This window comes from Panicum hallii, chromosome 5, assembly GCF_002211085.1.
Source record: "Panicum hallii strain FIL2 chromosome 5, PHallii_v3.1, whole genome shotgun sequence".
In the NCBI taxonomy this organism is placed as follows: Eukaryota; Viridiplantae; Streptophyta; class Magnoliopsida; order Poales; family Poaceae; genus Panicum; species Panicum hallii.
Genome location: NC_038046.1, coordinates 56475689 through 56492994, shown reverse-complemented (window position 1 = coordinate 56492994; position 17306 = coordinate 56475689). Strand labels below are relative to the sequence as shown.

Genomic DNA, 17306 nt, shown 5'->3' with positions numbered 1-17306 from the left:
TTGGAACTTGGCGTTGTTGCCTTTGCCAGAAACTCGCCAACAGAATGTGGCTTGTGGCCATATCGCCTCAGTACTCTTTGCTTGATGTAATGATGTGAGTACATGGCAGAGGGAAGGACATTAGTGGGCTTCAGAAGAGATGGATTTGTGCCGGAGCTGCAGTGCCGTGGCACTGGCAATGGAATCAACAGATAATGATGATAGCAAGGGACAGAAAACAACTAGAGAAGGGGGATGCGGGGGAGAGGGAAGAGTTCTGTATCTGATACAGAACTACACCAAATTCATACCATGATAAATATCCACACTTCCACATGTCAAGCCACAGGCACACAAGCACATTTTGTAAGCCGAGTCCATAACAAAAGCCAATTTTACATATGGACGGCGATGCAGCAAAGACCGGGCAAGTTAATTCATTTATACATGTGTTTCTTTACATCCGACGCTAAGATCGCTTCCTATTATTTACAGCCTCAGAAACTTTGTTTCCGAGAAAGAATTTAACTACCACAGAGCAGATGTACACGCACAACTCCCTTGTCACAGCCTCAGAAACTTTGTTTCCGAGAAAGAATTTAACTACCACAGAGCAGATGTACACGCACAACTCCCTTGTCAAAACTTGCATATCTACAAAAACAATTAATCAGGGCACCTAATCTTCGTATAGCACAACAGCTGCTATGCCCGGTTCCTGCTGTGGTGGCAATGGCAAAAAATGAATCAATCCTGCGATGTTGCTGAGTACTCGAAGAGAAGCCTATTGGATGGGGTAGACTGGAAGAGAACACGGAGCCTACTAGTTAGCTGATATATCAGCGTCCACTGCATCGCCATTTCTGAATCTTTCATTTGCCTGACAACAGAGGCCTGCACATTGACCACAGCAATTAGGTCAGTTCCAGTGTTACAACACATTGCAGCTTATCTGGCTGAAAGGTCTAACTATTTCCTTTTTAAGAGAAGTTATACCTGAAGGCGTTTTCCAAGCTGCACTTCCACCTCTGTGGCAAAAGAGATATTGTTTGCCAGTGATTTTAGCGGATCAACTGTTGGGTCCACAGATAGTAAACTTGGGATCTGCGGAGCATAAACCAGCCGCCACCGTGCCTGTCCAAACTCACCCTTGCCTTCAATCCTTGGCATCAAAGTCTCAAGCGTTGCAGTTGCAAGCTTCTTGAATGCAAGCTGTCCGTCACCTTCTAATAGTGATTCTGCAAGCTGTGACTCAAAAACCTTTGCAGCCTAAAAGACAAAGAAAGCGGGTTTAAGAACTGCATATTAATATATGATAGGAAAATAATGCAGCAAACCAATTCTTTAATGACTAATCTTCATGCGATCGTCTCAAATGGATTGAGCAAACACCCAGAAAGAGGTTATTGTATATAAACATAAGCAGTTTCAGCTGATTGTACTGTAGTTGAAAATTGAAACTAAAGCAAGGTGTTAAAGTCCTACAGTAAAGTCACTCGGTTATTATTACTCATTGTAGACTCACCTCACTAGGTGACAGAACATCCTGGTCCACAGAGCGTGTTGATGTTACCACCAGATTGTCTTGCCACATGCTTGCTCGACTTTGGATTTTGAATTGCCATTCAGATCCAACAAGAACAAGATCAAGAACAGGATCCAAACCAAGATCAGGTTCAAATTTTGCCCCATTTAAATGATCATTTTTTAGTCTAACCTGCAATTGAGTACAGAGTGTAAAGCCATTATAACCATATCAAATCGGCTGTATACTTCAATAAAATATAGATATGCTAAACAAGGGCTTAGGGCAGTTAGGCTTACTTGAGTAGCTACCAGGTTGACCTCACCATTTTCAAATGTTAAGATACCCTTAGGTCTTATGTACTTTGGATGAACCATCCCGCTAAGTTCTAGATCACCACTGACAGCAAAATTCAGAATTAGAGGATAAACAATCCTTAATTCTGGTCCCAAGGTAAGCTTTAGGTCATTTAGCCGGGCATCAATGTTTGGCTTAAAGCTTCCATGCTCAAGAGCCCTTTCTGTGTCCGATTGTTCCCCTAGACATATTAAGAGAAGATGAACAACTTCAGTTGGCTCATGAAGTCATGAAGGAAACAGCACCAGTACTGAGAAAAATGGCACATAAGTAAACAATATGCCACTTATTCATGCCAAAACCGGATTGCACTGGTTGTGGTGTACTTATGTGCAACTCAGTTAAGCAAAATATTATTTTTTTTGAACAAAAGTTTAGCAAAATATTATAGCCAAGAATATTTGGTTGCAAAATAAGTAAAGCTTAAATTTAACGGAATACTTACTCTCTGGCGATGCTGACAGTGAACCCAGAATGCGTGAGACATCCTGCGAAGTGGTTGATTGGTCAAAACCAGAAGCAAGATAGCTCGACTTCTTTGAAGCCAGCCTAGTGGCAGCAGCACCATTGCCTTTATCATGAGGCAAATATGCTTCACCATGACTCAACCGGATCATCCCAGAGACATCTGGTCGCAAAATTGAGCCTGTAACTTGCAGCTGGCTGTCTACTTGGCCACTACATAAGTCAACACAAAAACAACAAAACAAATGTTAAGGCGCCATAACTCCACGGTGTTGGGTCCTACATATTACTCCCTCCAGTCACAAATAAGTAATGTTTTGGAGTTGTCTTGAAGTCAACCATTTTCAAACTTTGGTTACAAATTACATTTATTTGTTAGTTTGAATATTCAAAATATATATTTTTGCTATGTTTATAAATGCACTGTAACAAAAAATATTAGTCAAAGTTGTGGTTTGGAGGACCATGTCGATGTCCAAAACATCACTTATTTGTGACAAGAGGAAGTATTCTCCAGTCAGCATCGATTTACCCTGTCCATTTATGAGATGCATGTAAGGTCAGCATACTATTGCAAATGCTATAAATTGATCTTGGAAGACAGTACCGGTTACACTATTGTTATGTCATCCCAGGATCCTGAAAACCGCCTAGGCTGAAAAGCCCAATCTCGACTTAAGTAACTACTGAATGTATACCCCTCTCTTTAATGCCAGTGCCAGTACATCAAAAATTACATATATATTCTAACCAAAATTCATCTTCCAAATGATACTCTGTCCAATTGCAAAAGTAAGATGCATTAATCCTCTCAACTATTCTCTATGTTCAAGTCATCCTAGAATTACAGGTTTTTTTTTTCTATTTTCTTCCTCCATTGCCCTTGCTTAATAAATGCTACCACTCTCCTAAATAAAGCACCCATCTTTCCCAAGGTAGTGTAAATAAAGGGCAATAAGATCATTGACCTACTTTCATAATCCTTGTGCACGAGTCTAAAACGACCTAAATTTGCAATCAGAGGGAGTGTCTATTTTAGACTGAAGCATATACCCTATGAAACAATTACTAGTATGCAATCCTGTATAAACAAAAGGATAAAGAAACAACAATGACCTCAAAATATTTTTTGCTCGTATGTCCAGAACTTCACATTTCAAATCAATCTTGTCGTTGGCAGAAGGCTCACTGTTCTTCAGAGGTAGGGTCCCTTTGATTGACAATCTCCCTTTCCTCCCAACCCTGCTTTCCAGGGAATTGATGCATAGTCTGTTGGATATGACATGAATGGTACCAGCAAAATTCGTCAATGGTGTCCGAAGGAAAGGAGAATCCACAATCGCTCGGTTAAATGTTGCAGACCCATCAACAACAGGCTGATCAACTGTGCCTTTAACCTTGATAAAGAAAAGACAAGGGCAAAACATCAACAACATTGTTCCACATTAGATTAGAAAAAAAATATTCTAAAGGTTTCACAAGTACAACAAAAGAATCAATATATAAATACAATACTTATGCTTGAATATTGTCACTAATTGAATAAGGGCCCGTTTGGATCCTCTCATTTTGGAGGAATTGAAATCTACTTAATAAACTAGGCTATTTGGCTTGGAATTTGACATCCCACCACTTTCCAACCACTTTCCAAAGTTTAGATATAAGGCTATCCTAAATTCATAGGATGGGAAATGGAAATTGATTCTATACACCATCAAGCTATGTTTCTATTCCGTAAATTATAGCACGCTCTTTGGCTCACTACTCTATAGTAGAAATATTGCACATAAGTATCTCCCTCGTATGGCCAACAATAGTATACAATATATTCCGTATATAATAATATTAGCTTAATAAATTTGTGTCTAAATTATGATTGTTAGAATGGAATTCAATTCCAAGTTTCCAAATGGGGCCTAATAGTAATAAAAAAAGAATGATCTACCTGGAGGAGAACATCAGCATAGCCTTGAAGCCAGTTTGCATAAGGACTCAAAGCAGTTATCAACATCATACCCCCATCCTTTATATCTGCATTTATCCTCACTTCACCTGGTTCTAGCATGTTCCAACTTAAACCTTTAAGGCTTTCAGCTAATTGAAATTCCCATCCCTCCTCCGTCTTGTCTCTCACAATTCTTGTTTCACTGATCTCATTAGATGGTCCTCTGTCTTTTGCCCAAACAGGGATTCTTATGATACCTTGTTTCCCATCTTCCTCCTCCAGACTTTCCTCTGTTGAGCTGCTGTCTACATAAGTGACCGGGATACTACCTTGAATGTTTACATGTCCACTTTGTATGGTTGGTTCAAAATTAGCATCAAATACAAAACGGCTTGTAGGGGTAACAGAAGCTAATACTTCTGCTCTTCCAAGATCGATGCCTCCAATAGTGCCATCAAGCAGCCTTATTTGAACATCACATTCTGGTTTTGCAAGAGTACCTTTCAAATCTCCCTCCATGTGCAAAATACCTTTAATGGGTGTCAACCATTGCCTCAGAAAATGAATTGAGTCTGTGGTTGATGATTCTATAGCCTGAACTAAAGCTGGTATAAGACCAACTGGGAAGTTAAGCACAGCAAAGTGAAGATTTGTTAGTGGTCCAAGAATCGACCCATCAGCATGAAGGGTGGCATTATCTTTCTGAATAAACAATTTATCAAGACGCAGGCCATCATTATTGCTGAATGAACCAGATGCGAGAACACGCTGGGTCTTGTAAGTTCCCCATTCCCAATCTTCACCGTTGAAATCAAAATCAGCCTGTGGTACATAAGTGTGTTATGAATCATGTATATGTACATGCATCCCATATTCAACCATAATTCTAGGAAAATTATCCTGTCGCAAGTCACTAACACATACAAAACAAATGCTTGGAAGGAAACAAATGGAAAACAAAATTGAACAGTAAAGTACAAGTACAATCATGCTTCTTTTCAATTGTTATAGAAATCCTAACAGAAAGACCACTACATGGAGTCAATTTCTGAACATGCTCACCATAGTATCCCCATTACCACCTCCACTGGCATCAAGAGAGCCACGCCAATAGCCTCTCAGTTCAGCTAAGCCAGGAAGTGTTATATCTTCCATTGTGTCGTCATCCAACCAATCATGATACATTTCTAATGCCTGGAGCAAGTATCATGAAAAAGTTTACTATAAAGAATCAGTGTCATCATGAGACATAGATTTGGACAAGACATCAACCCCTATGCCTGTGAATCCACTCGGCTAAAATCACTAGCTTTAGTACAATACCTTTAGCTGATCACGAAGACTTTCAGCATTGAACCCAACAGAATGCAGACATTGCATAAAAAGTTCCTGAAAACAAGTGGAGGGTTACATGTCCATGGGCCATCTAATTGATCATAAACACCAACAAGTATTTTGTCCAACCAAAGAAAGAGGGGGAATTCAGGGACAATGTGTACCTTTGATCTAGAACGAATAACTGGGTCTGTACTTCGTGAAAGAAGCCTTGCTAAAGGAAGCATTTCAGCTACTTCAGCGCCAGGAACCTCTAGTCTCATCCTCCACCTGCCCATCGAAGACATTATGCTACCAAGATGCCCACCCATTGCTTTCTCTATGAATCCATTACTCTGACTTTCCACAGGAAATCTATCACGTGTTCCGGGGAAAACATACTCCCCTTGAAGCTCATACTTGCTATTAGCTTGCTCCAAGATAGATTTTTCCATAGTAATCTGTGTATTAAAAATACAAAAAAAGAAGGCTAGTGAGAGAAAGAAAGAGAGATGGTTCCAAAACAGTGATTAAAATCAAATACAAACCTCACTAGAAATGGATAAATGATGTCAGGAAAAACCTAGGGATGCAGAATAGATTTACACTATATACCACTTTGTGCTAACTGCTGCACATTACTATGACACAGAGATCAAAGCAGAGTACAACTAATGATAATTGCTGCAAGTAATACAGGTCTAAAGAAGAGTATGGTCAGAGGTTTAAAGCATAATGTGAGTTGTTTCTTAGGTGCATACCCAGTATACACTCTACCAAGGATATAATAGTGTCTCCAGCCTGATGCATTAAACTAGATATCAATATATACACTAGGCTGACGCATTAATGCCTTACGCATCATTAATGCCAGTATACCCAGTATACCCAATGTATACTCTACCAAGGATATCATTTTATATCCCAGTATACCCAGTATTAATGCCCGACACATCATTCTAGATATCAATATATCAAACGTTTTGTAAAGGGACAATAAACAACATATGATAGTAACAGACTAGGCTTGGGAAATGAAGAAAAAATTGGAAAGGAATACTCACAACATCACCACTCCATCGTGCAGCTATATCGAGTGCTTCACCAAGCATGCCACTAAATTTGGGACGAATTACTGATAACAAACCATGACCTCTTCTTTTCTGGAAATTAAGCTGAAGTTCTGCCTGCAATAAAAAAATTGATGCGTCAGGCATTAATCGTGGATTGCCCAGTAACACAGGTTAGTGATTTGAAGCTTCCGGATTCAACCTGTATGTCCACAATATATCCTATTAAAAAGCAAGGGCAGAAAAACAGACTGAAACTGGATGGTAGTAAAAGAAAAATTGTTATGCTAGTAACCAAAAAATACGTTCCAAAAGTAACGAAATGAACACATATGTTGTGAACAATAGGCAATATAAGTAGCAGTAAACCAGAAAGTTACAGCACTGTAAATAACCACACCCCAAATTTAAAGCTCAACAACTAAACTTTGTTAACACAATCATAGCACAAAATTATTATAGTACCACATACTATTGATGATTCAAGTGGTTCTCTAGCCTGTCTATAACAACATGCTTGCAATTAAAAGCTGTGTTGTCGTCAAAGATGTATCCAAACTTGGATATGCTAGTAATTTAGTTATAGGTACATGATACAGAGCAGCACCAACCAAAGCGATCAAGACAAACACAACACAAAGATCATAGTACAAAACCTGCCATTGCATTATCCCAAAAGGAAAAAAAATCATAATAGGTCATATATTATTATCTAAAAACAACATTACCTTCTGAACAAATCCACGCAATGAAGCAAATTCCAGCTCATCAAGTGGCAAATTCCGAACCTTTTAAACCATGAAACAAGGCTCAAAAAAAATGTGACATTAAAATTCAAAAAGATCTACTGGCCAGCAAAATACAAACATGTCAATATTGTACCTCTAGACTGGACAAATTCTCAGGATGATAACAGATATTAGATCTCAGCTGCCCCTTTTGGAGGAAAATTGACAGAAGCCTTACATCTTGAATAGCCTCGTTCGTAGTGAAAAACAATGGTCCATTCACTTCTATGGAAAAATTTTCATCAGGCCTGCCAGTAGCATTCAACTGCTTGACCAGGGAATAGAGATTGTAAGGGGAAGATGGACAGGAACCATAGTGAAGTTCATACAGATACAATACTAAAAATGATATATGACAAGCAGGATTGCATGCTCTATCCAATTTTTTAGAGCAATACTTCATGTGGAAAACCATCCAACTCATATGCTTCCAATTATGGCTTGACGGGGAAAAGGTTGGTAACAAGAAATCTAGAAGCAAAAGAAGTTGAATATGGAGTATGATAACAAGAAAACAAACAATTTGATAAGTAATTACCATCACAGAATCCCGTGAGATGGAAAGGAAACCAGTAGACTGTGGCGCTAGCATGAGTTGGTTGAGTTTTATTCCAGATAGAGATATGTTGCCAGCAAGCCTTGACGCATTGGTCTCAAGCTTATTTTGGTCAATGTTACTTTGCAGAACACCCTTGATCTTGTCATCAGCAACATTGCTAGATTTCATGATTTTACCTTGAAATTTGACCCTTCCAGATGCTTTCAAATGTAGTGGTCGTGGTGAATCAAAAGGTATTGAGGAGGCTATATGAGCAAACTCAAAGCCTCGCATACGTAAATCTAAATCAACACCCTCCACAATTATTTTTTTCATTTGATATGTCCCCTTGTTCAGCAAGTAATCATCAATATATGATGTTTGAACTCGAGTATTTAAATCGAAGGCAACAGATGATGAGTTGACCATAATATAATCATGTGCAATAACAATATTCCCACGCGCATCTGAAAAAGAGTCTTCTGCATTTGGTGCAGCCCACTTGATGTCAAACTTCCTATAATAGATTTATTGTTGTTAGATAAAAAAAGAAATACTAAGCCTCATTGGACATAGGACAGCAGACACTACATTTAAGATACTCACGGTCTAATAAGGGAACCAGAAAGTCTAGTCTCTCCATTGAGCTCTCCAATCTTGAGTGGAATCAGCTGGATTCCTCCAGGAATGTAACGATGCAAAACTTTATCAAGTAAAATGGTCCCAGACAAATTAATATCCATTGCAGAATCATCAACTTCCCCCTGTAAATATTGAAATCTATAAATATATTTTTGCATAATGTGATTACTTGTATTGATGAGAAATACTAGGTTATCCATAATGGACTAAAGTTGCAGTGCAACTTTATGCTTGCCTTCATAGGAGCACATTGCTATATTCTAGCTGTAAGGAACTCCAACAGAAAGAAGGAAAGGCTGTAGTTTGATGTTGTTTTCTAGGCACTTAACAATGAACATTCACTACAACCCCAGGGAAATGAGCAGTATAATGACTTTGCTGGGCGCCAACCACATTTGTAGAATGTCAAAAGTTGTGAACATCATATGGACCTAGTGAACGCCCTTTGCGAATATATTTAATTCTATTATTCCATACACATTTTCATGATTTGGGTGGTCATTATATCATAATCTATTCATCATAATCCAAAATCGTTCACTTTTTTCTAAGTATAGAGTGTGCAATGGTTAGATGCTTTGCCGCAAACTGAAGCCACTGCGGTAGAAGTAGAAAGAAGTTAGTCTGACTAGGTCACAGAAATATGAGTGACTGGAAGAGTAGGACACTGTATAACAATAATACCTCTGGGCATATCCATGCATTACCAGCCCCTCGAATTTCTCCGCCATCCAATAGGCAAGCTCTAATACCATATAAATCAGCCACCTGCATCCAGGGATTATAACTAAGCGAGAGAAAAAAAATGGTCGCTAACTCCTAAACTTCCCACATAGCAAGAATTATGGCTATATTTGTACTCACACAGTTGTCAAGGTTGAATGTGAAATTAGCAGATACATGAGAGAACGGAATATGGTCAAATGCAGCAACTGCACCAGCCTCTTTGTTTTGCATCACAGCTTCAGAAGCTGCAGATGGTGGCATACCAGATATTGAAATAGACTTCCTTGAGACAATCCCACTTCCAACAAAAACAGGAGCATCAAGGGGTCCTTGACAGTTAAATACAGCAGTAACAGCACCAGCCAACTGAAAAGATTAGGTTATTGTATCATAAGTCCGTCTTAAAAAGGGAAAACAGAAACATAAGGCATAAATGAGCTCAAACACATTACACCATAATTAGGGACGATTCCAAATTATTTTTTTACAACAAAAATGTCAAACCCATAGCCCATAATGATAATTTAAACTAATCACTTTGACTCATCCAGAGGCTATTGCTTTTTATCCTAAGAACCAATTTAATGTTATTTTTTTCTCCATACGATGAGGACAGTACAAATAAAGAATATATCAAAATCTATTTATCTTTACTCACTCTACAAGACATGTTGGTTAAATTAGTGAATTCCATATATGACCTTCAAAAGTTAAATTCCCACATTCAATAAAGCAGCGCAAAACTAATTTGTAATATGATATTCTTCTTTTTACAAAACTAATCAATAATATCCTTGCCTTATTTGTCTTAGTTGACACTAGTATATTTAAATTTTATTTCTAGCATACTATAGTTGAAACATCTACTACATTTCCATATATTACCATGCAACTGAGTAAAAAGAGATCAATCCAGCTGCATGCAGAACTCAAATAATCATACCAAAGAAATCATGCAGCATCAGAGAGGGAGGGAGGGTATGTTGTACCGGGAACATAAGAGGTTTCATTTTCATTGTCCTCATAAGTGCATTAACTTCGACAGATGGAACCTGGTACAAGAATCAAAAACCAAAAAGATTTAAGCATTGCTGTTTAGAAACTGTGTATGACATAAACATTTATATGCAGACAGGACATTTTACAGAACCTGGCACATTAGATGGAACTCTCCATCCTCAGGATTTAGTCCGAAATCTCCAGAAGCTTCAACTGGAGCATCACCAAACCATCCACTTGCATTGTGTAAAAATACTCTTTGACCACGAAATGAAAGTTTTGCCACTATATCCTGAATGTATTCAGGCTTACTATTAAGAAGTGGTAACTGCACTTTGCAAATTTTCCAGCACTAACATTTCTATATTCTATAGAGCACATGAGATTAAGAGTAAACATACTGAAAATGATGATGGGGCATCTAATATCTGAAAAGCCAGGCCTTTCACATCAATCTGACCATGAATGCTCGGGAAACTATCACCCTTTGACATGCAGATATGCACCTGTAAGAGGAAAAGTCAAAAATGCTCTTGTAAGCATATTGAAAGGTCAAGCAAGGCATAAGAAAGCTTCCATGAGATATGGATGTCTTGGCGTAGCTAACAGTAAACCCTATTAAGTTCAGCCACTCTCCTCCAGTGCATGTGAAAATCACATCTCAAAACTTGTCTTCAAAAATACGAAGGTCTATCAACGAAAGCAGTGGGAAAAAGGGAAGTACCTCACCAGTAGCTCTTCCTTTGTGCCAAACAACAGGTATTTCTAAAATCCTTTCAAACAGCTGCACATGAAAACTCCATTTCAACACAGAAACTAAACTTCCAACATCCAACATTTTTTTTGTCCAGCAGAGAATATAAGATAATAAAATTACGATCAAACAGAAATCATAAAAGTAGATGCATTACCGGAGCAAATGCATCGACTACATTGAGATTAGCATGCCATGTTTCCTCAGCTATGTCAACGAAAACATCTGTAGAAAGATAACCCCCTCCTTGAGAAGTCCGGTCTTGCCTCCACTCCATGCAGTTCCCAGTTACATGCACGTGTACACGATTATAACTGTTTTTAAACTTAACATGTCCAGTAGCATGCTTCATTTCTCTACAGTACACAGGCTGTCAGTCCAAACTAAGTAGTGGGATCATTTAAAATGTTAATAATGGATAAGATCAAAGTTGTAGCACTTCAAGCTGTATTTAGTTACAAAGTATAAAAATCTACGTCCAATGTTGGCAAAATTTACATTTCAAAAGCCTACAAATTGTGTTAACAGACTAATGTATGATAAATTACAGCGCATTCTGCATACTCTACCACAACTCTGTGCTATGCTTTAGCAACTTTATTGTGGAATGGTAACACCAGGTTATAAGATATATTAATATGAATACGAAAGCCTAAATTGAGAATATTTACTGTTCACAATGTTGAAAGTTTATTCGAAACAATGTGCCAGAAAGGGGGAATAATAACTACAGAAGAGCACATATTTGAAATGAGATGGCAGATAAAGTGGGTCATACCTGGGTTCCTGATCACCATACCCAAGAAGCATCAAATTCCCTCCATTGAAATAAACTGAATCAAGGGTAATGGGAAGGGCATTCTGAACACCACCAGTATGGATCTGACTAACCCCTTCTGTAAGTTCAGCAGAGGTATCTCCAGGACCAATAGCAAATTGTGACTTCAATTTCTGAATTTGAACATCCAGAGATGCACACGGTGCATTAAAACTGGCAGGGAACCCCTTTAGTTGGAAAGGCCAAAATGGCACCCAGTTGTGACCATGCGTACATGAACTAAAATTCCCGAAAATAGTTTCTCGCTGAGGAACAAATTTTTTTTCAGAAGGTATCTCAAATTTCTCCAGTATAGGGCCTTGAGGGAAGTTGGCCTGACCTATCTGCAGATCTTCCAAATTGAGGCCTACTAACACGTTATCCAAATTACATGATCTAAACTGACTAGATAGTTGATTATCCGATGGTGATTCAGCCAAACTTGTTGAGGCAGTCCCAAAGCTGCCAACAGTTCCATCATTTGAAACGGTTTCACTGCCACCAACATTGGTGGGACCTCCATCCGATGAGCTTTTTCCTGGGCCAGGGGTTGAATCATCAATGTTACTGCAACCTGTGCTCTGAAAATATGCTACAGCAGCACCCGCACTGCGTCTAAGAATCCTTTGCTGAGAAGAATTATCAGCATCTGGCACCACCCTACTGTGAGCCTTTCTCCTGTATCTGAGCCTACTAGGGCTTGAAATCATCCTAGACCAGAGGTTGATCCCTGGAATCCGTGATTTGACACCAAAAGATTTCTCTAAATCCGCATGCTTCGAACCAGAGTCGATGCCCGTTGCCAAGTGATGATCCTTCTTGTGCATCTCATCAGCGCAAAGGGGCGGACTGGACTTCCCAGTCGCGGTAGGCCCATCAACCTCCAGCATCTCATCAGTGGACGGAGAAACAAATTGGCCACTTGGAATGATGTACCCCTTTTCGGCGGCTTCCCTTGCAGCCTTATCCCTCTTCTCATTCCATTGCTCCGCGGCCTTCTCCCTGGCGAGCCTCCTCGTCTTGGTGCGGTAGTCTATGCCCTCCTCGCCAGAATGCCTCTTGATGGTGCCCTCGGACGGCCCGGGAATCCCAAGCCACGAGAAGTCCTTCTTCTGCGCCACCAGCGCGGAGGGCTCGGACAGCACGGCGTCGACGACGACCCTCCCCCTCCTGAGGCTGGCGAAGGGGCGTACCCTAATCTTCATGACGGGCACCTCGGCGCAGGAGAACTCCTCCGCGTGCGGGCCGATGGAGCAGGTCTGCAGCGTGATCCCGAGCGGCGAGATGCTGCGCACCTTGCCGAGGCGGACCTCCCGCTGGAGGTACTCGCCGAGCGCGGCGCAGGCCGCGGGCAGGAGGCGCGCCTCGACGAAGGAGCGGGCCCGGAGCTGCGCGACCCACGAGAGCGCGGCGGCGACGGAGACCACGGCGGCGAAGACGGAGCAGCGCACGAGGAAGAGCCCCTCCCGCCATACGGGCGCGAGCGAGCCGATCAGGCCCCGCGGCTCCGGGAGCAGCGGCGGCGCGTGGCTGTGGCTGTTGCTGTGGTGCGCGTGGGCGTGGGCAGCGTCGGCGGGGGAGTCGCTGGAGTCGGAGACCTTGAGGCGGAGCAGCGGCGGCTGGTCGAAGCGGGCGAGGGTGAGGAGGGGCCGCGAGGCCAAGCGGCCGCGGGGGCGCCGGCGCCAGCGAGGGGACGAGAGGCGCGGGAAGAGGAGGGGCGGCGGCGGCGCGAGGAAGGCCGAGGCGCGGGGGCAGTGCGACATTGCGGCGCGGCGGCCTCGCGCGCCTAGGTGACCATTTGCGTGCGGCGAGAGGAAGAGGGGAGGAGGGGCAGGGAGGGAGAGGAGAGGAGGTGGGTGCCCACAGGCGCGGGGGGAGACGCCAAGAGAGAGATGCTTGGCTTACGCTGGGGCCGTTTCGCCGCCGTGCCGCTTCCGACTTGCCACATTGCTTGCTTGGCTGCACAATTCCTTCTTCTCGGTTCTCTGGCGAAAGCGCAGCAGAGCTTTTCGAAGTTTCGCTTCCTCGCCTCCAGCCTCTATATCTGGGTTCTGATTCCTGAATTCACAAGGTTTGATGTTGTTCTTTCGCCTCGCAATTATTCGAATTCTCGCTGCAGTGCTGCACCTTAGCGAGTTGCGAGTGATCGCTTGTCCCTACGCAACAGGTTGCAGCAGCTTGCACAAGGCAAGAAAATGCTGTTGTCAACTTGTCAAGAAAATGCTGTTGTCACAAGAATTCCGACAAACTTGACGGCAACTTTTCAGTATAAACGGAAAAGGGTAAAGCACAGCATCAGCACAGTTATCCTCTGACGGAAACATGTCCTATGAACAAGACTAGGAAGTGAGCGATTATGAGTAGCAAGTACCTGAATACCAGATGCCTCCCCGAGCATCATCTGCCACTGGTATAGTGATGCAGCAGCAGTTCGCCCACATCCTTGACCCACTGACCCACTTGTGAGATCAAATGCTACTGTTATATTAGCAGTACAGTAATAAAGAGATTACACCATCTGTTACACTCAGTAAGCTGCAAAACAGAGCACGTGCTACCATCCTGCTGATGATTACAGGGTATGTTTATAAAAATAGAAAAGGTACTATGGTAAAAGAAAGCAAGCTGAGGATAATTTCGACAAGCCTAGCCCAATACAAGAGTAGGGTTACAGGACTACAGGAGGCAGCACGATATAACCCTGACTGGCCATGTTGTCCATGAAGTTCCATTGGATGAACAATTCAAAACACAATTACACAACTGTTTTGTGACCACAAAGGCCATTCATGAATTCTGAAATGGAACTCAGAAAGGCTTCACAGTCATAAAGACGACAAACTCAAAAAAGTTTTATTGTGAGTCCAAAACGAACAAGGGGATATCAAACTCAGCATTTCAAAACTTTTTGCCCATTTACCGCACGGGCTGCTGGTTGTAATGACTCTTCTCTTTCTTCTTAGCTGCCGCGAGCCTTGCACTCCTTGCTGCGGCCTCAGCAGCAGCAATTTTGGCAGCGGTGTCCGTCTCTTTGCTCGATTTCTTCTTCTTCATAGAAGCCATCTTCTTTAGGCGCTCCTTCACGTCCACAGCTGCAGTGTCTTCATCAGGTTCTGCACTGGCAGTCTCCTCTGACCCGTCCGCTGCTTCTTGTGTTTCTTTTGCCTCCTTGGAACTCTTGTCTTTCTTTTTCTTCTTCTTGGAGGTCTTGCTCTCAAAAGGGGCTGGAGCATCTTCCTTTTTCTCTCCATCACCAGTTTGGTTCGCACCTTTCTTCTCAGCTGCAAGAAAATACAACATGAGAAACCAAAATTCATACAAACACCCAACCACACAGAGATATTGGAATCAGGAATTTAGGCTCTCTTCAATCCATAGTGATCATACAAGCATGATTCAAGAACCATAAAACACAAGAGGGGAAACATAATGTATTGTAGCATTTACCATTCTTATCATCCTGTGCGGCATTGCTTGAATTCCCAGAAAGTCCCAGCTCAGCCAATACCGCATCAAGTTCTGCTAATTCCTTCTTTTTCAACTCCTTTTTAGAGAGCTGCCTTTCTGTGTCTTTGGGGGGTGCAGGGGGTGCGACTGTCTTCATAGGAGGTTCAGCTGGGGCATCTTCCAATTCATGCTCAGGTTCATCCTCAGCACCATCATCAACCTCATCAAGGTCCTCATCATCACTCTCAATGTCCTGCAGCACGAAGAAGCAAATACATCTAAGAATACCATCACTGAGGCCCATCATTAAGACAAACAATCAAACATGTTATATGCTAAAGCTGTAAGAGACGAAACAAATTTGCTTGTCGTTGGATTATATGCTTATTTAGACTTAAATAGACTTAAAACCGTAATAGAGAAAATAAATTTGCCCGCACTATATGCCTTAGTGCCTCTGTAACTATTTACTGCTAATCTTCTATATATACCCTTCCAGGACACATAACACCCTCGCACTCACTGCTGAAAAACATCATTAATTGCCAAAAACTAAAAGAGACAGGCATTAATACACTAATTCTCCAATTCCATATATACAGTTACGTCATGTCGAAAAAAAGATTTGTCAGCTAAGCATATCCCGTACAACAAGAGAATCATTCAATGAAAATATAAAATCATCAGTTCATCACACAGACATATCTATAACAGCATTTTCCCATGGCAAATTACCGTTTCCACTACACTAGAAACTGATTGCTGCAGTGAATACTTGCATCCGTTACCAGCATTAATCAAACGGCACAATAATCATAAGCCTACAGGACTTTTCATGCCTGAGTCCAAAATTCCATGTATGCAGCTACGTCGTGTCGTTTTGTCAGCTAAGCATGTGCTGTGCAACAAGATAATCATTCAATCAGAGGACAAACACGTGGCCATACTATGCACCTATAGAATTTTGCAGCGGAAATTTAGTGTTTCCATACCTACACTGAACTGATTACCAAACTGAGCATGCATTGCACAACTAAACTGAATTCATGCATCCGTTACTGACAGCAATCAAACAGCATAACACACACGTGCACGTACACCTACAGAACTTTGCATGCCTCACTCCAACAAGTCCGCGCCAACACTCCACTAACCAACCAACCGGTGAGCATAGATTAAACATCAACAACATTTCAAAGGTATTAACACATTTCCAAGCACATTTCATCACCCAAATAGAGCCGCATAGAGGAGGATGGGAAATAGACCTCCTGAAGGGCGGCGCGAACAGCAGCCTCGACGTCCTCCTCGTCCTTCCCCGCCTCGTCGCCCTGTCCGGCCGTGCCCCAGACGGGGCGCGGGGGCGCGGTGGTGGCGAAGTAGTCGTCGTCGTCGTCGTCCTCGACGTCCGCCCAGGACTTTGTGGTGAGCGGCGCGGGCGCCCAGAAGACCTCCTTCTGCGGCGGCTCCTGCTGCTGGGCCGCCCCGTCGCCGTGCTTCTTCCTGGAGGACGAGGACCCGGCCGCCTTGCCCTTGTCGCCCTTCTTCTTCTTCTTGAGGGACTCGAGCGCCGCGAACACGTTGCCGGTGTTGAGCTTCACCTCGTCCGCCGCCCCGCCCCGCCTCCCGCCCCCCACCATGCTCCCCGACCGCCGCGGTGGGACCCCGACGAGGCGCCCCGGCGCGAACCCGAATCTGAACCCGCCCCGCCCGCGGCCCGGCCGCCGATCTGCGGAGGCGAATCGGCGCGGGGGTCCGTCGCCGCCGGGGATCGGGTCGGGGATTGGGATTTGGGTGGGGATGGAGGCGCGGGCGCTAGGGTTTTGAGATGGGGTGGAGGTAGAGCGGAGGAGACGCGTGCCGCGGCCTTGCCTGGCGTTTGTTTAAGCAGCGGCGCAGGGCGAGAGAGAGGAGGGTGGTTCGCTCGCGTGCCGCGCTTG

The 17306-nt window shown here is 42.7% G+C and overlaps 2 protein-coding genes across 3 annotated transcripts; both read right to left on the bottom strand.

The window, feature by feature from the left end:
* Positions 1 to 341: 341 nt before the first annotated feature.
* LOC112893131 lies at positions 342 to 14136 on the bottom strand. Of its 2 annotated transcripts, XM_025960300.1 has the most exons (23): positions 11881 to 14121; positions 11260 to 11458; positions 11073 to 11132; positions 10750 to 10854; positions 10500 to 10640; positions 10339 to 10401; positions 9488 to 9715; positions 9308 to 9391; positions 8588 to 8745; positions 7982 to 8498; positions 7538 to 7708; positions 7384 to 7443; positions 6650 to 6772; positions 5771 to 6046; positions 5595 to 5660; positions 5334 to 5465; positions 4272 to 5093; positions 3443 to 3723; positions 2307 to 2539; positions 1804 to 2042; positions 1505 to 1696; positions 976 to 1248; positions 342 to 873 (listed from the first exon to the last, which is right to left on the bottom strand). In XM_025960300.1, exons 1-23 carry the CDS (start codon positions 13680 to 13682, stop codon positions 727 to 729), a joined length of 6372 nt encoding a protein of 2123 aa, XP_025816085.1. In that variant the 5' UTR covers positions 13683 to 14121; the 3' UTR covers positions 342 to 726. The 2 variants fall into 2 exon arrangements, with proteins under 2 accessions (XP_025816085.1, XP_025816086.1); XM_025960301.1 differs by lacking the exons at positions 342 to 873; positions 976 to 1248; positions 1505 to 1696; positions 1804 to 2042; positions 2307 to 2539 and adding an exon at positions 2555 to 2859 and having other exon boundaries at positions 11881 to 14136.
* Positions 14137 to 14525: 389 nt separating this feature from the next.
* Positions 14526 to 17300, bottom strand: LOC112893133 (brain acid soluble protein 1 homolog). Its single transcript, XM_025960304.1, has 3 exons — positions 16635 to 17300; positions 15367 to 15619; positions 14526 to 15200 (listed from the first exon to the last, which is right to left on the bottom strand). Exons 1-3 carry the CDS (start codon positions 17004 to 17006, stop codon positions 14836 to 14838), a joined length of 990 nt encoding a protein of 329 aa, XP_025816089.1. The 5' UTR covers positions 17007 to 17300; the 3' UTR covers positions 14526 to 14835.
* Between the last annotated feature and the right edge of the window lie 6 nt (positions 17301 to 17306).